The sequence below is a fragment of the Pseudocercospora fijiensis genome (genome assembly GCF_000340215.1).
Source record: "Pseudocercospora fijiensis CIRAD86 unplaced genomic scaffold MYCFIscaffold_7, whole genome shotgun sequence".
NCBI lineage: Eukaryota > Fungi > Ascomycota > Dothideomycetes > Mycosphaerellales > Mycosphaerellaceae > Pseudocercospora > Pseudocercospora fijiensis.
The window spans coordinates 4,363,900-4,378,585 of NW_006921538.1; the positions used below are offsets into that span (position 1 = coordinate 4,363,900).

The 14,686-nt window shown below is 51.3% G+C and overlaps 7 protein-coding genes across 7 annotated transcripts; 3 read left to right on the forward strand and 4 right to left on the reverse strand.

Moving 5' to 3' along the window:
• Positions 1-151: 151 nt before the first annotated feature.
• Positions 152-1,225, reverse strand: MYCFIDRAFT_84691 (uncharacterized protein; the record flags this gene model as incomplete). The annotated part of the gene is made up of 2 exons (XM_007931374.1): positions 152-530; positions 993-1,225. The coding sequence occupies 2 exons, from the start codon at positions 1,223-1,225 to the stop codon at positions 152-154; spliced, it is 612 nt and encodes a 203-aa protein (XP_007929565.1).
• A 592-nt stretch (positions 1,226-1,817) lies between these two features.
• On the reverse strand, positions 1,818-3,377 carry MYCFIDRAFT_84692 (uncharacterized protein; the record flags this gene model as incomplete). The annotated part of the gene is made up of 2 exons (XM_007931375.1): positions 1,818-2,982; positions 3,301-3,377. The coding sequence occupies 2 exons, from the start codon at positions 3,375-3,377 to the stop codon at positions 1,818-1,820; spliced, it is 1,242 nt and encodes a 413-aa protein (XP_007929566.1).
• A 375-nt stretch (positions 3,378-3,752) lies between these two features.
• MYCFIDRAFT_84693 (uncharacterized protein) lies at positions 3,753-7,317 on the forward strand (the record flags this gene model as incomplete). The annotated part of the gene is made up of 5 exons (XM_007931376.1): positions 3,753-3,808; positions 5,132-5,168; positions 5,621-6,313; positions 7,031-7,091; positions 7,292-7,317. The coding sequence occupies 5 exons, from the start codon at positions 3,753-3,755 to the stop codon at positions 7,315-7,317; spliced, it is 873 nt and encodes a 290-aa protein (XP_007929567.1).
• A 211-nt stretch (positions 7,318-7,528) lies between these two features.
• MYCFIDRAFT_177619 (uncharacterized protein) lies at positions 7,529-9,305 on the forward strand (the record flags this gene model as incomplete). Its single annotated transcript, XM_007931377.1, has 14 exons — positions 7,529-7,569; positions 7,595-7,683; positions 7,727-7,761; positions 7,817-7,918; positions 7,957-8,152; positions 8,185-8,419; positions 8,446-8,672; positions 8,699-8,735; positions 8,774-8,912; positions 8,939-8,979; positions 9,007-9,013; positions 9,034-9,077; positions 9,116-9,244; positions 9,275-9,305. 14 exons carry the CDS (start codon positions 7,529-7,531, stop codon positions 9,303-9,305), a joined length of 1,353 nt encoding a protein of 450 aa, XP_007929568.1.
• Positions 9,306-9,349: 44 nt separating this feature from the next.
• On the reverse strand, positions 9,350-11,220 carry MYCFIDRAFT_177620 (uncharacterized protein; the record flags this gene model as incomplete). Its single annotated transcript, XM_007931378.1, has 6 exons — positions 9,350-9,390; positions 9,442-9,771; positions 9,809-9,965; positions 9,998-10,192; positions 10,232-11,114; positions 11,147-11,220. 6 exons carry the CDS (start codon positions 11,218-11,220, stop codon positions 9,350-9,352), a joined length of 1,680 nt encoding a protein of 559 aa, XP_007929569.1.
• Positions 11,221-11,255: 35 nt separating this feature from the next.
• On the forward strand, positions 11,256-14,394 carry MYCFIDRAFT_177621 (uncharacterized protein; the record flags this gene model as incomplete). Its single annotated transcript, XM_007931379.1, has 23 exons — positions 11,256-11,361; positions 11,394-11,399; positions 11,424-11,599; positions 11,634-11,839; positions 11,872-12,007; positions 12,031-12,076; positions 12,121-12,136; positions 12,172-12,250; positions 12,283-12,321; positions 12,356-12,436; positions 12,473-12,498; positions 12,550-12,679; positions 12,734-12,884; positions 12,931-12,979; positions 13,005-13,021; positions 13,050-13,061; positions 13,088-13,231; positions 13,258-13,331; positions 13,413-13,508; positions 13,541-13,698; positions 13,740-13,959; positions 13,988-14,123; positions 14,153-14,394. 23 exons carry the CDS (start codon positions 11,256-11,258, stop codon positions 14,392-14,394), a joined length of 2,346 nt encoding a protein of 781 aa, XP_007929570.1.
• Positions 14,395-14,429: 35 nt separating this feature from the next.
• Positions 14,430-14,673, reverse strand: MYCFIDRAFT_177622 (uncharacterized protein; the record flags this gene model as incomplete). Its single annotated transcript, XM_007931380.1, has 2 exons — positions 14,430-14,552; positions 14,581-14,673. The coding sequence occupies 2 exons, from the start codon at positions 14,671-14,673 to the stop codon at positions 14,430-14,432; spliced, it is 216 nt and encodes a 71-aa protein (XP_007929571.1).
• Positions 14,674-14,686: the final 13 nt, after the last annotated feature.

Genomic DNA, 14,686 nt, shown 5'->3' on the forward strand with positions numbered 1-14,686 from the left:
CACAGCCAACAGTACGCCCGACCCACAGGGTGGCGGCTCAGCATGACTACAATTTTTCTTGAAGCTCATCACCAATGCTCCCGCGAACGCCATTGCCCAGCAATACCAGGCTAAACAGGATCTCATGGATCACCGGGAGTCGTCAGAGCCACTAAAAGAATCCACCAGTCGTCGGCGGACCTCCAGACCCGAACCCCCATCCACGAAGCTGCGGCGCATAGCGCAGACCAGCATTCCGCGCCTGCCATTGCCCATACCGCTCGGCACCTGCAGAGCCCGCCCACCCACCGTTGCGTGCCCATTCAGCCGCTCCAAAATTCGGGTACTGACCGTAAGCTCTTCGCCGATGATTACGATCCAGCACACCGCGAAGACCGCCGCCTAGACTGCTGTAGTCGTCAAGGCCGTAATCTCGAAAACCTCGATTTCCGTATCGATTCCACGTTCCTGCCATTTGCGGTTCAAAGTGCGATTGGAAATGTTGACGTTCCTTGTTGTGCTTGGATATCTTGTGCTTACGTTGCTTCAAGCTTTTGGTAATGGGCAGAGTGTCTACGTTCGAAAAATCTTTTTAACTAACCTTAGGATTGCCACAGATTTCCTTGAATGGCATGTCTTCGTCGCCCGTCAACGCCGCCGCTATTATGGCATACATGGCAGCCGTGATTTCATTTAGAAGGCGAAATACGTATAAGGACAAGACAGACCGTGAAGTATAGAGAATTTACCCGCAGTCTCGCTGATTCCTTACCAGATATTTTTCATCTGCACTGTCTATCTACCGCATATCGAATCCTCGTCGACGTTAATCAAGTCCTTCTACAATTCGACTCCACCAGCATAATTCCCTCCCAACCTGCTCAACGCCATCAACTAAATCTCCCACCGATTTATCAAATCCAAGTTCTCATCCCCCTACTACCTAAAAGAACCCCCCATACCGCGGCGGCCCTCCAAACCCTCCTCCCCATCCACGATACTGCGGTGCATACCGCAAGCCCGCGAATTGATTCCGCATCCCAGAGTACGCGCTCGCTCCAGCCGGACCCGCCCAACCTCCGCCTCGAGCCCATTCTGCTGCGCCATACGTCGGGTACCGCTCGTATGCGTTATTCATGTGGTTGCGGTCGAGAACGCCGCGAAGACCTCCGCCGAGAGCACGCGTGTCGTTGATGCCGTAGTCGCGGTAGGGGCGGCCTTGGTTTCGGGAGCGGGGGTAGACCATTTTGGGGAATTTGTTTGGTTGGAGATGTGGTGTGGGTTTTGTCGTTTGGGTTCACTTGGTATTGATGGGTTTGGATCTTCTTTCGTGTTCTTAGGTTCTTGTTGATAAGGGAAAGGCATAGGTTCGTTCGCTGACTGCTTTTATTCGATTTGCGAATGGCCACACGCTCTGGTGAAGCGTGGACTTCGAACTATGGCATGCTCTTTGATGCTACCTTCGGGGTTATATACTTTGTTAGCCATCATACTAGAGCGTGTCTCTACGGGCGGTAAGGAGCAAGGTGAGGTATTCGTTATGTCGTCTATTAGTAAAATGTGAAGGGAGCAATATTAGAAGATATAAAGAATAGTTCCTTAATCCAGTTCAAAAGTGCTTTACTTACCCTAAAGTGTCTAAAACCAAAGTCCGTTCTAGCATTCTGTATAATTCTACGTTCGATGAGTTGCAAAAGTGCTTTACTTACCTCGAAGCGTCCAAACTCCAAGTCCGTCGTTCTGCCAGTCTACCTTCTATGATCCCACGTTTTATCCGAGAACCAAATGCAGCACGACCAAGCCTCAACAGTCCTTACAGCAAGCTATGAAATTCCCGTTTACGAAAGAGCCAGTAGGATGCTTATCGTAAATCCCAGGATGGTCCAGAACAAGCTCCAGGAACCATACGAAAAGACGAAAACGGCAGCGTTGACGAGAAACAGCGTCGGCCAGACCCAATTCAGTCGCGTCAGGACCCAATCGTTCGTGGTCGAGGGTAAGCGTTCGAGAGCGGCTCTGATGATTGATGGGATTCCAATCAGCGAAGCAAAGGAGAAGAATTGCATTCGTGGAATCATCAGAACAACGATTCGGAGGAGAGCCATGGAGCCGAGGACAGTGGCTAGGTTCTCGAGATTGTCGGCCGTTGTGTCTTTGAGCTTGGCTCGAATTGGCATCCAGATTTTCTGGGCTCGGAGGTAGAGAATGTGTCCCTCAGCGAGGCCGCAGACGAGGAGTTTCTGGCGCAAGGGTAGCTGAGATGGACCGTAGTGGTTCTGGACGATCTTGAGCCCTTGGCGTCGATGGCACGATATGACGTGAGGGAAATCTGCTGGGTAGATTGTCGCGCCTGGGACCTTCGCCTCGGGGTACATTGCCATACCAGAAAATCGGTCTTCTAGCCATGCTTCGACGGCGCGAATCGTTTTCCACGCGTGATACTTTGCGATCTCGTCGGGATACCAGCTTGATGTGCGTCGAGCGAACGCTGGAGCCCAGAGTCTGTAGGTGCCTTTGCTGGGATGGCATATGAGGTAGACCCGGATCTTGTCGCGATGCGTGCTGAAATGGAGTCCGTCGAGCTTCAAGTACATCTGGAAGGATGCGCTCTGTCGAAGGATTTCTCGCGGCATCTTGTAGGCTTTGGCTGGGAGCTGTCCAGGAATGATGGGGCGGTTGATGAGTAGGTGCGCGTCGGGCCACAGCATTGAGCTGAATTCAGCTCGGATCTGCTGGTTGGAAGCAATCAATGCTAGGTTGTCCGCGGTTGCTACACTGTTTCCGTCGCCGGCGTTTCTGTCGCTGTTGATGACATCTTCGTAGACTTGATTTCTTAACTCGGCCGGCAAGTTGAGAAATGGGAACGGCGTCTGTTGTTGGTTTGCCATGGTTGGCGGGATGGTTGCGGTAGAGGTGGTTGTGGCGTAGAGTTGGAGGTTGAGAGTGTTCGTGTTTGGGTGGTTGGAAGTTTTCGTGAGTGGCTCCAGTTTGAAGGTCAGATCTCTGGTTGTAATCAGTATTCAAGGGAGCAGTGCTGAGTTAGAATCGACAAGACAGCTAACACAGTGAGCATATATACGCAACACTTTCTCCAGCGAACAAAGAAGCTGAGTGAACAATGCTTTGTAAAGGACTATGGCGGAGGGTGGTTGCGACAAAGGATTGTCCAAGCTTTCTCACAATGTGCGGTGAATGGGACCTGTAGAGGGAGAGACAGCAGTCCACCCGATCTGCTCCCAGATGAAGCAGTGAGGAATCGGTATCCAGGGAAAGACCTGTGTGTCTCTTTGCAGGGCAGTAGTATACAGTGTAATTGCATACTCGACCGAGCTCTCTGCGGCTGGAACGTCCCAGCAGGACTGTTGGAGTTGTACTTGGAGCGTAGTGTGATCCTGCATAATGGAATAATAGTCCTCGGGCCACCAGTTCTCGAGGTCGATCTCGTCTATAGTTTCTTCTTCCAGGAGTTGAAAGTTACATTTCCGATAGCTAGGAGATATTCTTTTTCTGAGTTTGAAATCATCTGTAGAACAGTGAATAAATGCTGATGGTATCGTCGCAGCAACCACCTGTCGGTGCTCGATGGTGACGTGCAAGAAACGGCATTGCATAGTGAGCGAAGGGAATAAAAAGTCGTGAATCCTCGGAGCGATTGCCACAAATCACATGCCACAACATTGATCCGCGCAGGACTCTCTCAATCAACCACATCTCCATCCATTCCAAATCTCCTGCCTGACAATCGCCTACCGCATCGCTCAACGACATCGAACATGGCTTCGGCGCGCCGACTTGCGCTCTTCGCAGCCTCGGCGATCTCAATTGTCCTGTATGTCTTCTTCTTCGCCGGCATCAAGATATCTTTGGGATGCGGATTCAAGTTTACCCATGAAGGAATCGTAGTCTATGGCGGTGTGAAGCTGAAGCTGAAGTACAAAGACATGGTGTTCTGAAGAGAGGGAGGGGGTGCAGCTCTACGTGGAGGTTGGTTATAACGTCGGCGCACAAGGGGAATGCTGAGAGAAACTAGCAGAGAAGTTAAAGCGATGCTGTGAAGGCAGGTGCCTTGTCTGCCGCGATTGCGAAACAGTTATCGGACGGAGCTTCAGGTGGAGGCTGTAGGATTGCGTGAGCTCACTCGCGAGGAACATCTTTCAAGTATAGCGAGCCGTATACCTGAAGTCGGATCTCCTTCGGCAAAATAGCATTGACAGAGCACTGGTATGGCCTTCGAATCCTATTTCCAGAAGGAGATTAGATGAGCGTAGCAAGATTGAAGCCGGTATCATTGTTGTCGTTCTTCCTAAGATCGTCAATCTTCTGCTTCAAGTCCAGCATTTCTTCTTCTCTTAGAAGTTTGGCAGTCGAGTTGTCCGTGAAGTTGGTCTCGTACATGTATCCTTCGTTAATGACATAAATACATTTGTCGAAGAGCTGTTGCGTTGCTGCCTTAGTCTGCTCACCGAGTGCAACCTCCGCTTCGCATGCCTTTATGTCTGCTCGTGCTACAAGTGCTCGCATCTCGTTAATATCCTGATAGCTTCTTTTCACCGACTGGATGCTCATGCATAGCTGCAGAACACTGCAGGGATCATTCGGCTCATCCCGCCGCGCCAAGCTTTCACAAGATAAACGCATCCTCGCCTGAAACCCACCACCCTCTCTGCAGGCATCCAGCAGAATCAGGAGCTGTATAAAAAAGGATACAGTGATCTTCATAACAGTGCAAATCTGATTCAACTTGCAGTTGAGATATCAAATGCGTAGGCTCGTCTATCTTGGTTTACTAACAACGCCGTTAGCCCGTTGCATCAACATTAATCGCTTGTGCCCATTGAAACAGCGCAGGAAGTAAAATCTGCAGTCAATCAAACCTCTGGGGAATTCCGCGTCGCTTCCGACGATCTCCGAGCTTGTTGCTTTATTGCATGCGTGAAAGGAGGACAATGATCGTTTAGGTCATTTATTATAGTACAAGCGACTGTCAGGTCCAGCATCTTCGGACAAGTAGCAAGCAGGTAATTGATAAAAACGCACACCGGCTTGTATTCTGAATTCTAAGAAGTAGGCGAATCCAAATATACGACTGCTCTCTTAGAATGGCATAGTATATCCGCAATGTTAAAATTTGCATCTGCAACACTTTCGATAGCACTGCCGGTGCATTCCAAGTCTATTATAGGAGAGCAGTAAATGAATGCGCGATCAATTCGCGTGCAGGGCCGACTGTGCTGCCGGGACATACGCGTGGTTGCCTTGGCGTCGAAACTTCACTTTCACATGCTCCACCTTATAAAAGCTGACGGCCCGCCCGCTCTCGACTTCATCGCAAACTCTCCCGGTCCCTAAGCGCAAAGATCGCCCAACAACCCTCGAGGACCAGTATCCTTTCTAAGACTTAACCCCTGTCTCAACTCATCCTCCACACCCTTACACACACGACAGAACACAAGCTGTAAGAAATATTCGCGTCCACGGTCGAAACATTGCAGCCAGTCTAACACAATTGCAGCACGACATATGTTGAGTCACACAGCCACATAACTGCGAATACGTTGGCCACTGAAGCAACATGGATTACTCGCGCCCTGTCACCGCTGGATCCGAGGTTGTGTTGGTACGTGGCGGATATCGCGTACAGGTCACAGTTGCCCACGACTTGGGCAACCCTAGTGCAGCAGGTGTCGTGGAGGTCCTCCGCTACGGACCAGCCGAGCAAGATTCCGAGGATGAGGGGGATGACGAGGAAGATGGCCCGCCAGCAGAAGCTCAGTACGGCGATGCTGAAGAGCAAGAAGACGACGAGGACGACGAAGAGGAGGACGCTCTGACACCACCAGCTCTGTTGTTGACAACATCGCCCGCGCCGACTCGACGCACGCCAGCTCCGCGTAACGGACCCCAAGCAATCAATCCCGCTGCCCTACCTATGCAAGCTCAGCCAACTGCTCCGGTCGCCTTCGCGCCTCCAGCCCAAGCCCTTCCACCTCCAGGCCAAGACAATTTCGGCGGCCTCGGCCCTCTCAGCGGCACCTGTGATGAGTGCCGCCGCAAGAAGAAGGGCTGTAACGGCGATGTGCAGCGCCCATGCACACGCTGCGCCAATCTCGGATACTCAGCAGCGCAATGCGTTGACTCACGAAACAAGAAGCCTGCCACGCTTGGCAACGGTAAGAAGCGTGCTCGCAAGGATGACGACGAGGATGAGCAGGACAAGGGCGAGCCACCAGCCAAGAGAGGCCGTGGACGTCCACGCAAGGCTGAGACTCAGACTGCCAGCACTGGCCAGGCTGGTCAGATCAGTGCCGGACCAGTGTATAGCGCGGCTGATGGTGTGAGCGCTGTCGCTGGACGTGGTATCCATGTCCCAGTGAAGAAGTAACGCTGAGATGTGGAGGCTGAAGGGGTCTGTGGCTTCTAGCACGCTCACGAATGTATGGTATGGAACTGGTCTTTGATTGATTACGGTAATGAGGAAAGCATTGAGCGCGGACTGGATTTGGTCTCAGTGGGCATGGCGTTGGTTTATTGTCTACACTTGAGGAAGCATGAGGTTTGAGTTGCTTCATAGGCGATCCAATGCCCAAGATGCTAGGGCTTTTGTCGTTCATTGCTGTTCCCCTGGGAGATATTGAAGTGTACTATCGAGAACGAAGCGATAATTCCACCTGTGGCAGTGGTTCTTGACGATTGACTCCCTAAAGAATAGCCTGTCCTTGCTCCTTGATGTCAATCTGTTAATTTCAATCTGTTTTGTGCCAACGGAACAGCCTCACAAGAGAAAAGTTGGCGCTGTTGCTGTTGTTGGCCGTAGCATCCACGTGCCGGTGAAGAAGTAGCGCTGAGGTCTGGACACTAGAGACCTTCTGAGCTTCTGAGAAAGATTGAACTGTGCGGTATTGGAGTTCTCTTCAGATGAATATGGCATGGATACCAGCATCGAGCAATAAGCATAGCAGGAGGGTGTGAGCATGACGCTTAAGCCTCTTGTGTACTTCATCAAGAGCCAACCAAAAGCATTTCATAAGAAAGACTGCCTTGCACGCTATAGAAGTTCTCTTCACACGAATACGGCATGGATGCGAGCATGGAGCAATGGCCGTATTGGCAAGGTGTGAGCATGGCGTTTTGGCTCCTTTGTGCAGTTGATTCAGAGCTAATACGAAAGCACTTCACAAGCATTCCATGATATCAAGGCTTTGGACTCCAATCCTGTTCGGAGAACTCTTACACAAACGGCAGAATGATACTGCCGTGAACATATGTCATCTATTTCATCGCTGAAGCTGCCATGACTCTATATTGACAGCAGGCTCTTGGTACTCGATCGAAAAGTGAACGATATCAATTCCAGCCGTCTATAGGAGCTGAGATGTTGTGGAAAGCTGTTCTACGCCCTAATTCTCACACTTGTTCTCCCGAGTAATCATCAAGACACGCAGCTTGGTCTCACCATTGTAGCACGCCTAACCAGCCACTGCTTAGAGACAAACTCCAGTGTCTTTCATCGTGGCGTTTCCACATTGGGCTTTGTTCCCTCCGCTATCGCATGAAAGAAGCAGAAGAGCTGTCTTGGACAAAGAAAAGACGGTGATTTCGAAAAAAAGCAGCAAAGCTGGCTAAGACAAAGAAAAGACACGGTCTCAGACTGTCTTGCAGACAACCTGCAAGGCCTGCAAACAACAGCAAAGACATGTAGAACCAGTGATTGCTCTTCAACACTATTGCCGTATTAATTGAAATTCAGCTCCCATCGGTTTAGTCTCTATCCTGTTCTCTATGGTTGCAGTATACCAATCTTTGCCCTCGTATATCCTATTTTCTTTGGATCTGATAGTCCTTCACTTTTTCGCCTAACCAAAAGCATCAAGAATGGATTGTGGGTGGCGTAAGCATGCAAAGAAGATTACTATTCGGCATTGCGTCGATTCACGAGCGCGTCGACAATGGCTAGGGCGTCTAGCTTCATTTGCCTAGTCCATTCAGCTTTCAGCGATCCCATTGTTTTCGGAAATAGACACTCCCGTTCTCGTCCAATTCCGAAACTCCCGTTGTCTTCAGAGGTCGACAATCCAATTACACTGTTATACTCACACTTCGACAATCCGATCATCTCCTGCACTTGAACGCCAACCTTTCACCTACAGCTCTTTAAAACGCAGCCTCTTCTCTAGTTCGACGCTTTCTTCGAACACACCTCTGAAGACACAGTGCGTGAAGACATCAAGCCCTCACACATTATATCAAAAGCCTCTGAACACGACTTTGCGTCTACTGACGCCAACAAACAACCACCGAAATGGACTCTGACAGTTTCTCCGACTACTCAGGAGACAGCATCTCAGAATCCGACATCCAAGGGCTCACGATGGACCGTGGGCGCCCAATCCCGGCGGGCTCCACCATCGTTATCCGAACTTCGACTGGCCGCCTGCGCAGGGTCAACGCCCATGATGCGATGCGCAGTGGAATGGCCCCGCGAATCGTCGCCGTGCCGGTCTACGCACCACAGCAACCAGAGCAGGTCAACCGCGGCGATGCTGGCGAGCTGGACGACCTCTACAGCGACCACGAAGAAGACGAGGCCCAGCAGACAACTCAGACCACCACCACAGCTCCTCAGCGAACAGCGCAAGCACCAAGACCAGCAGGCAAGGCCCTCCCGTCGAACGGTCCTCCACTCACAGGACCTTGTGCCCGCTGCCGCAAAATGAAAAAGGGCTGCGACTGGCAAGACGGACGGCCTTGCACGCGCTGTCGGAATGCTGGCCTTCCTGCAGCTGAATGCATCGAGGCTGACAACACCACTCGCAGCAGGCCCAAAGGCAAGCGAGGCGGTGGAGGCGGCGGTCCTGGTCCTGCAGGTCACAAGAAGCGTGGACCTGGTCGTCCACCGAAGGTCGCGGCAGCGTCTTAGGGAGGCTGCGATCTTGGTGGGCTAGGCTGAGCCACTGCAAAGACCTGGTATGATGCTGAGGAGATGGAAATATGGGCGACTTGGTGAGTACTGCAATTGGAGGTTGGGAGCTTTGGCGTTCTAGAGTCTGTTTTTAGCATGAATTGAATTTTTTGTTTCCGCGCATTGATCCTTTCCATGAGTCCCGTTTCCTTTTACTGCTTTGTAGATTGTGTTGAGGATGTTGAGTGATCTGAAGGAAAGTGGTGGCTTCTTGACTGTTGGCTTGCATTTAGTAATGATGACTTTGCTCGAAGATGAGATTGAATGGCAAATAGGCCTGATGGAGAGAGATCAGATCAAAGATCGGTAAGCATAGAATAGCACCACACCTGATAGTCGCCACTTGCTTTCGTTTTTCTTGTCTTAACTGTGCAAGAATGTTCAATGCCAGACATTGACGCCGTAGCGGACCTAGACGAGATGGCGAGAAGTGTTGAGCAAAGCACCAGCTGCTAGTCTATTAGAAGCTCCGCCTCGCTATTAGTAGCAGGGCAAGATCTGACGAGGCCCATCGTCATGGACTTTTGCGCTGTCTGAGATCGTTGCCAGGGGGGTGAGTATCTCACTCTTCTTCGCTTCTGGCGGAATGATGATATTCGAAGTACCATTATGGACTTTAATGTATTCGGCAAGGTATTGCATGGTTTGGGCTTGGAGGTCGTTGATTTCTGTTTCGGCAGCGTCGCCCATACCAGTGCGAAGGATTGAAAGTGAGTCGGCTGGGACAATGAGCGCCATCAGTAGTGGATTGCCAGAGGTGCGCAGGAAATCGTCGGCCAAAAGCGCCATGTTCTGCTTCATTTTCTCGGCATCGATGAGATCCTGCTTGTCACCTTCGCCATGCAGAGAGTAGACGTCATCAACGCACACGTACCGCGAGCACTAGTCTTCCACATTCCAAGTCGCAGCCGGCTCGCCAAGCTGGCGGCGCTGTGGCATCGGCAAACCCTGGGCGTTGAACGTCGTGTACCAGTGACTCCATGTAATGAATGACGGACGATTTGGCGAGTAGCGTCAATGGTAGTGACTCCCAGTATTCTCACTCAGCAATCCTTCGACCTCAACATCGTACAAAGTTGGCAGGCATCGATGCCGCAGATCTGCTGTCCCGACGACATCAGCGCCTTCGAGACTGATTTGGATGATGTTGTGATTTCTCACGCCTTTTATGTCCTTGCTCTCAGCTGGGGTTTGCGCTCGCTCATCGAATTGCCAGCAGCTATGCAAAGGCCATCGAGACATGCCACGCAAGAGCTACTGCAAGTCATCAGATGCTCCCCATAACATCTTCACCTTAGGCTCTTCCACCCGAGCCGTCACGCCTGTGGTCTTGACCCGGGCAATCCTATCATGCCAATAGTACCCAGCTTTCGGCAAAGTCGAAGCAGTCCCAAGCAGAATATCGATAACTTCACCAGGCTCCTTTTCCCGAAGATCCAGATCAACGACATCGCCTTTCCAGTGATAGAACGAAACAGTAGCAGCTTTGACCGGCACGTTGCTCGTCATCTCGATAACCGCCTCAACATGTCTACGATACCGTGCCTCAAGCCCCGTCAATTCCCGAGTCGGAGAGCTAGTCAAATCCATCCCCCCTCTTCCACACAGAAACCACTCATCAATCTTCAAAAAGACATGCAAACTCCGCAAACTCCTACAAAGCCTCGACATTTCCCTCAGATTGCCCTCTTCCTCACGCAGCGAAAGAACATCCTCACGACTCCTCCAAAGCACCCCCGACTCGCCCCGATTCGCAAACGGCTGGGAGAACGGCGCTCGCATATCCGAAACAGAAACCACAAGCTCAACATGTACAAGCTGTGCAAGAAGCGGGTCTGGATTGCCGGTATACAGAAGCTGGCTGTTTTCCGGTTGATGTTCCAGGCGACAAGCACTCATGCGGAGATCACTGAGGTTTAGGACCACGATGTTGGATTCGAGGAATTCGTGGCGAGAGATTTTGTAGAGTTTTCGGCAGCTTCGCATGGGTTGGAGCAGGGCTCGGAGTTTTCGGGAGAGGTGGTCGGATATAACGCCGTTTGGGTATGTGAATGCTGAGGCGCTGGTGGGTCGGGATGGGTATTCGTATGTCATGGCGTAGGTGCAAATGTGTGCCAAGAGCTCGTCTGAGAGGTCCAAGAGAGAAGGCATGATGGTTGCTCGTCGTCGCCGAAAGCTGTCGGGCGGTTATGCTGGGGCGGTTGGCACATAGGGCCTGGGCGGAATGAAAGGAGCTCTTGAGTGGTCGTCGATGTAGTTCCTGGGAAATGTCTTGACAGCATCCAGCTGTTATCGATGACGAAAGAGGCTCGGGGCGATGGAAGTCAGAACAAGCTTTCTGGGTAACGTGCCGTCGAGCTTACCCGATACCGGTGGTATACTGCCAAGGCTGGCGGAGCTGAGTCCGTCTCATCGACAAGGCTGTGAGAAGGGCCTGTCAGCAGTCAGCAGTCAGCAGTCAGTGGACATATGGCGGAGGGCTGAGAACGCTTTTGGGAGGCTGAGCCTGCTAGTCTCGGCTTCATGTATCAGAATATTGCAATTCCCGAGAGATTCGTTGCAGAACTGTTCCCTGCTCACGCATCGGGGCAGACATGCCTCATACTCTTTCTGACGCAAGTCAAGTCAGGTCTAGTCTGCCCGGTGGAGCTAGAGCATCGCGTGCTGGCCTTGAAGGAGTAGATTCTCGCGTGAGCGGCCTTTGGAGAGCCTTTTCGAACTCGTTTCCCAATGCTGGGAATCAGCAGATGCTACCCTGTTCACCCACGCCCTTGCTCAAACCTTGGGACACGGGATCTTCGCTACTGGCATCAAAGCGACATTGAATCTTCTCTTTCAGCAGCTTCGTCTTGAGAACTCTCCAGCCACGGCGCTTCGAGATCTCGAGTCCAATGCGGCTTCGTAAGCAAGGGATGGATGCGAAGTCTGTATAGAAACCGTGTCAAGCAGATTCATAAGCATATCCGAAGCTGGCTCTTTGGTCAAGTCCTAGCCTCCAAAAGGCTGTCGCATTCCTCGCCTCGGTTTCCGTTTCCCCCAGCCATGTTCATCTCTTGCATATTTGGCCCCGTGTCCTTCACCAATGCGGTTAGACCCCTTGTGCTTTGGCGCGCTCTTCGTCTTCAAAGAACTTGGTAAGTGACTCAAAATCGCGGTTCGTACGAAGTAGGGGACGCTTCAAGTTGATGTGGATGAGCGGTGTCGTCTTCGGCGGTTGAAATCGGCAAAGAAAGGGACAATTCTGATACGCGTTTCGATACTGATATCAAAATGGCTGTGCTCGAGGTCGGCGCGAGATGGTCGTTCTCGGCTGTGTAGGGTGAGGGTGCTTTCGCCGCTGCTAGATCGGCCAACAGGGGTCAGATGCTGTATCCAACCAAGGGGTTTGATAATGTAGCCTTCGAGGGTCTGATGTAGGGAAGTGCGATCCGGAGAATCCGCTCGCCGTCGCAATTTGCGTTGAAGCTAGTCGTTGACGTCGATTCGAGAGGCGAAAGCGTGAAATGAATGCCTAGTCTCTGCGACATGCTGCAGATTTTGATTGCCGTAGTTGACTCAAGGTCGCAAGGGGATAGTAAATAGGCCATGACGAGACGGTGTGTGTTTCAAAGGAAGGCTGTAGGACCTTTTCAGCGTTCGAGTCCGATAGTGAGCACAAACAGAGCGCTGCCCAATAGATCATCAAAGCCTGCCAAGACTTTTCGAACTGTCGATCTCCCCTTATCGATGAGCATGACAGAGGTTCTGTCGCTATACTGTTTTCAATAGAAACCAGACAGTCTCTCGCATTTGTAGATGAGCAAATTGCTCAAAGGCCATCGCCACGGGCAATTCGTTGGACAACAAGTGTCTCCCAATTCGCCGGGGGGCGGAAATAGTGAAGGTGCTTGGCTCGACGCCGATCAATTTGACTGGGGGTTCGATCCTCGATACCAACTTCTAGAAAGTGACTTTTCTAGACCGTTCACGCAGGCATGCTTCATTGTACAAAGCCGCTGCGCATCATGCTGAATTTGTCATGAGTGGCGTACGCCTGACATTGTGGTTGAGCTTGATCAGTTGTGAGAGAGCGCTCAAAAAGGTGTCAAGTTCAAATCAATGTCAGGATAAGTCAACTACGGAGGTGGAAATCCGTGCAGCAAAAAAAAGTCGGAGTGTTCGATCCCCACTGGTGGCAGCCATTACAAACACCCTCTCCTTTCCAAAAGATTATCATTTCAACACTGATAAGTACTGACACGCAACAAAAAAGCAAAAAAAAAGTAGGCAAGTATCAACCCCCCGAAGAGGACTGTCCAATGGAGAACCATTACGTTTAGCGCCAATCCAGTCCAGATCCAGAATTTCCGCCGATGCCAAATCGCCTGAGCCATTGCCGCGCCTTTTTGTGATTGTGTGCAGGGGAAATACGTACCAATTGCCCGAAGGCGTACGTTAGCGTTTTTTCTACAAATATATAGTGTGTTTAAGTCAGCCAGCCCTGGTGAGAGGTTACATTGGGAAGAAGGCAACGTTGTGTACCAAAACACTTCCAAACTTTGGAGATGTATTATGCAAAGGAGCGCAGCGAGTTTGAAGTGTTTCTAATGGTTGGATGTTGAGATATCTGAGGTATCGTATTGTCGCTCTGCTGCTGATGCTCGCGGCGTGCTGGCCGCCAAGACGGAGGTGATGCTCGCTCAGGGACGCTGCAGTGCCTCTCCAACCATCAGCTCGCAATACCTTGCCTTAGCAACTCAACTCGAAGACAGCGCAGGAACGTTTTCTGAACTAACATTGATCTGACAACGCGTTGTTACAGACCTTACCAACGAGCACCGTTTTGGCCCCTGAGCAGTACCACAGCAGTCGCCACCTTCAGAACATACACAACATCGACCAGCAGCACCGAAAGGAACACCCCGGCTGTCAATCCTCTTCGCTGTACGTCTTTCCTCATCTTCCCACCCAGCGAACGACAATACGCTCAATTGCCCCTTTTACGGCGTACTCGGATCATAATCAACGAGCTTCCCTACCGCGTTATCCACTGCGACCAATACAGCCTAGCATTCTGACAGCAGATTACACGCTCAAGGAGGAGCTCATCAATTGGTCATGGGCAGAACTACCTCGGAGACGCGAGACACCAAAGAGCTGCAGATGATTTCGTCTTGGTCGGACAGCACAGCCAGCAATGCCATGCGTACATTTTGCACAACAAACGTTTAAAAGTCGCACGAGCACCTGCAGACACAGTAGCGCCAGCCAAGTTTGGGTTCGGGCATGTCCACCCTTCTATCTTTCAGATATCAATACCTCGCTTCAGCGCCGGAGATCTTCGCAGTATCCCCAATGCGCCGCGATTCAGCAATCTACGAGAAGCGAGATCACTGCCATCTTTATTCTTCACTCAGCCTCAATCGGCCGATGCCCACTTCGCGCGCCCACCGTTGTTTATCGGCAAGTCAACGTGATCAGTCGATTGATGGCGACAGATTCGATAGATACATCATGTCACGACTGTGAGGCGAAGAGCTTCGAGTCTGATCCTCTGCTCCATCTCACCCAAAATCAGCGTCATTTTGGCAAATGACCATGCGCTGTATCCACTTGGACAAGAGGCGAAGATGAGCTAAGGCAATAGCAGTGTGAATTCTCACGTTGGATACGTACGAGAAGACTTGATGGACTGCCATACTCCGAGACCGCAACAGCTGGAGATCGATTTGGAAGCAGGAAAGCAATATCCGCATGGAGAGAACCTCA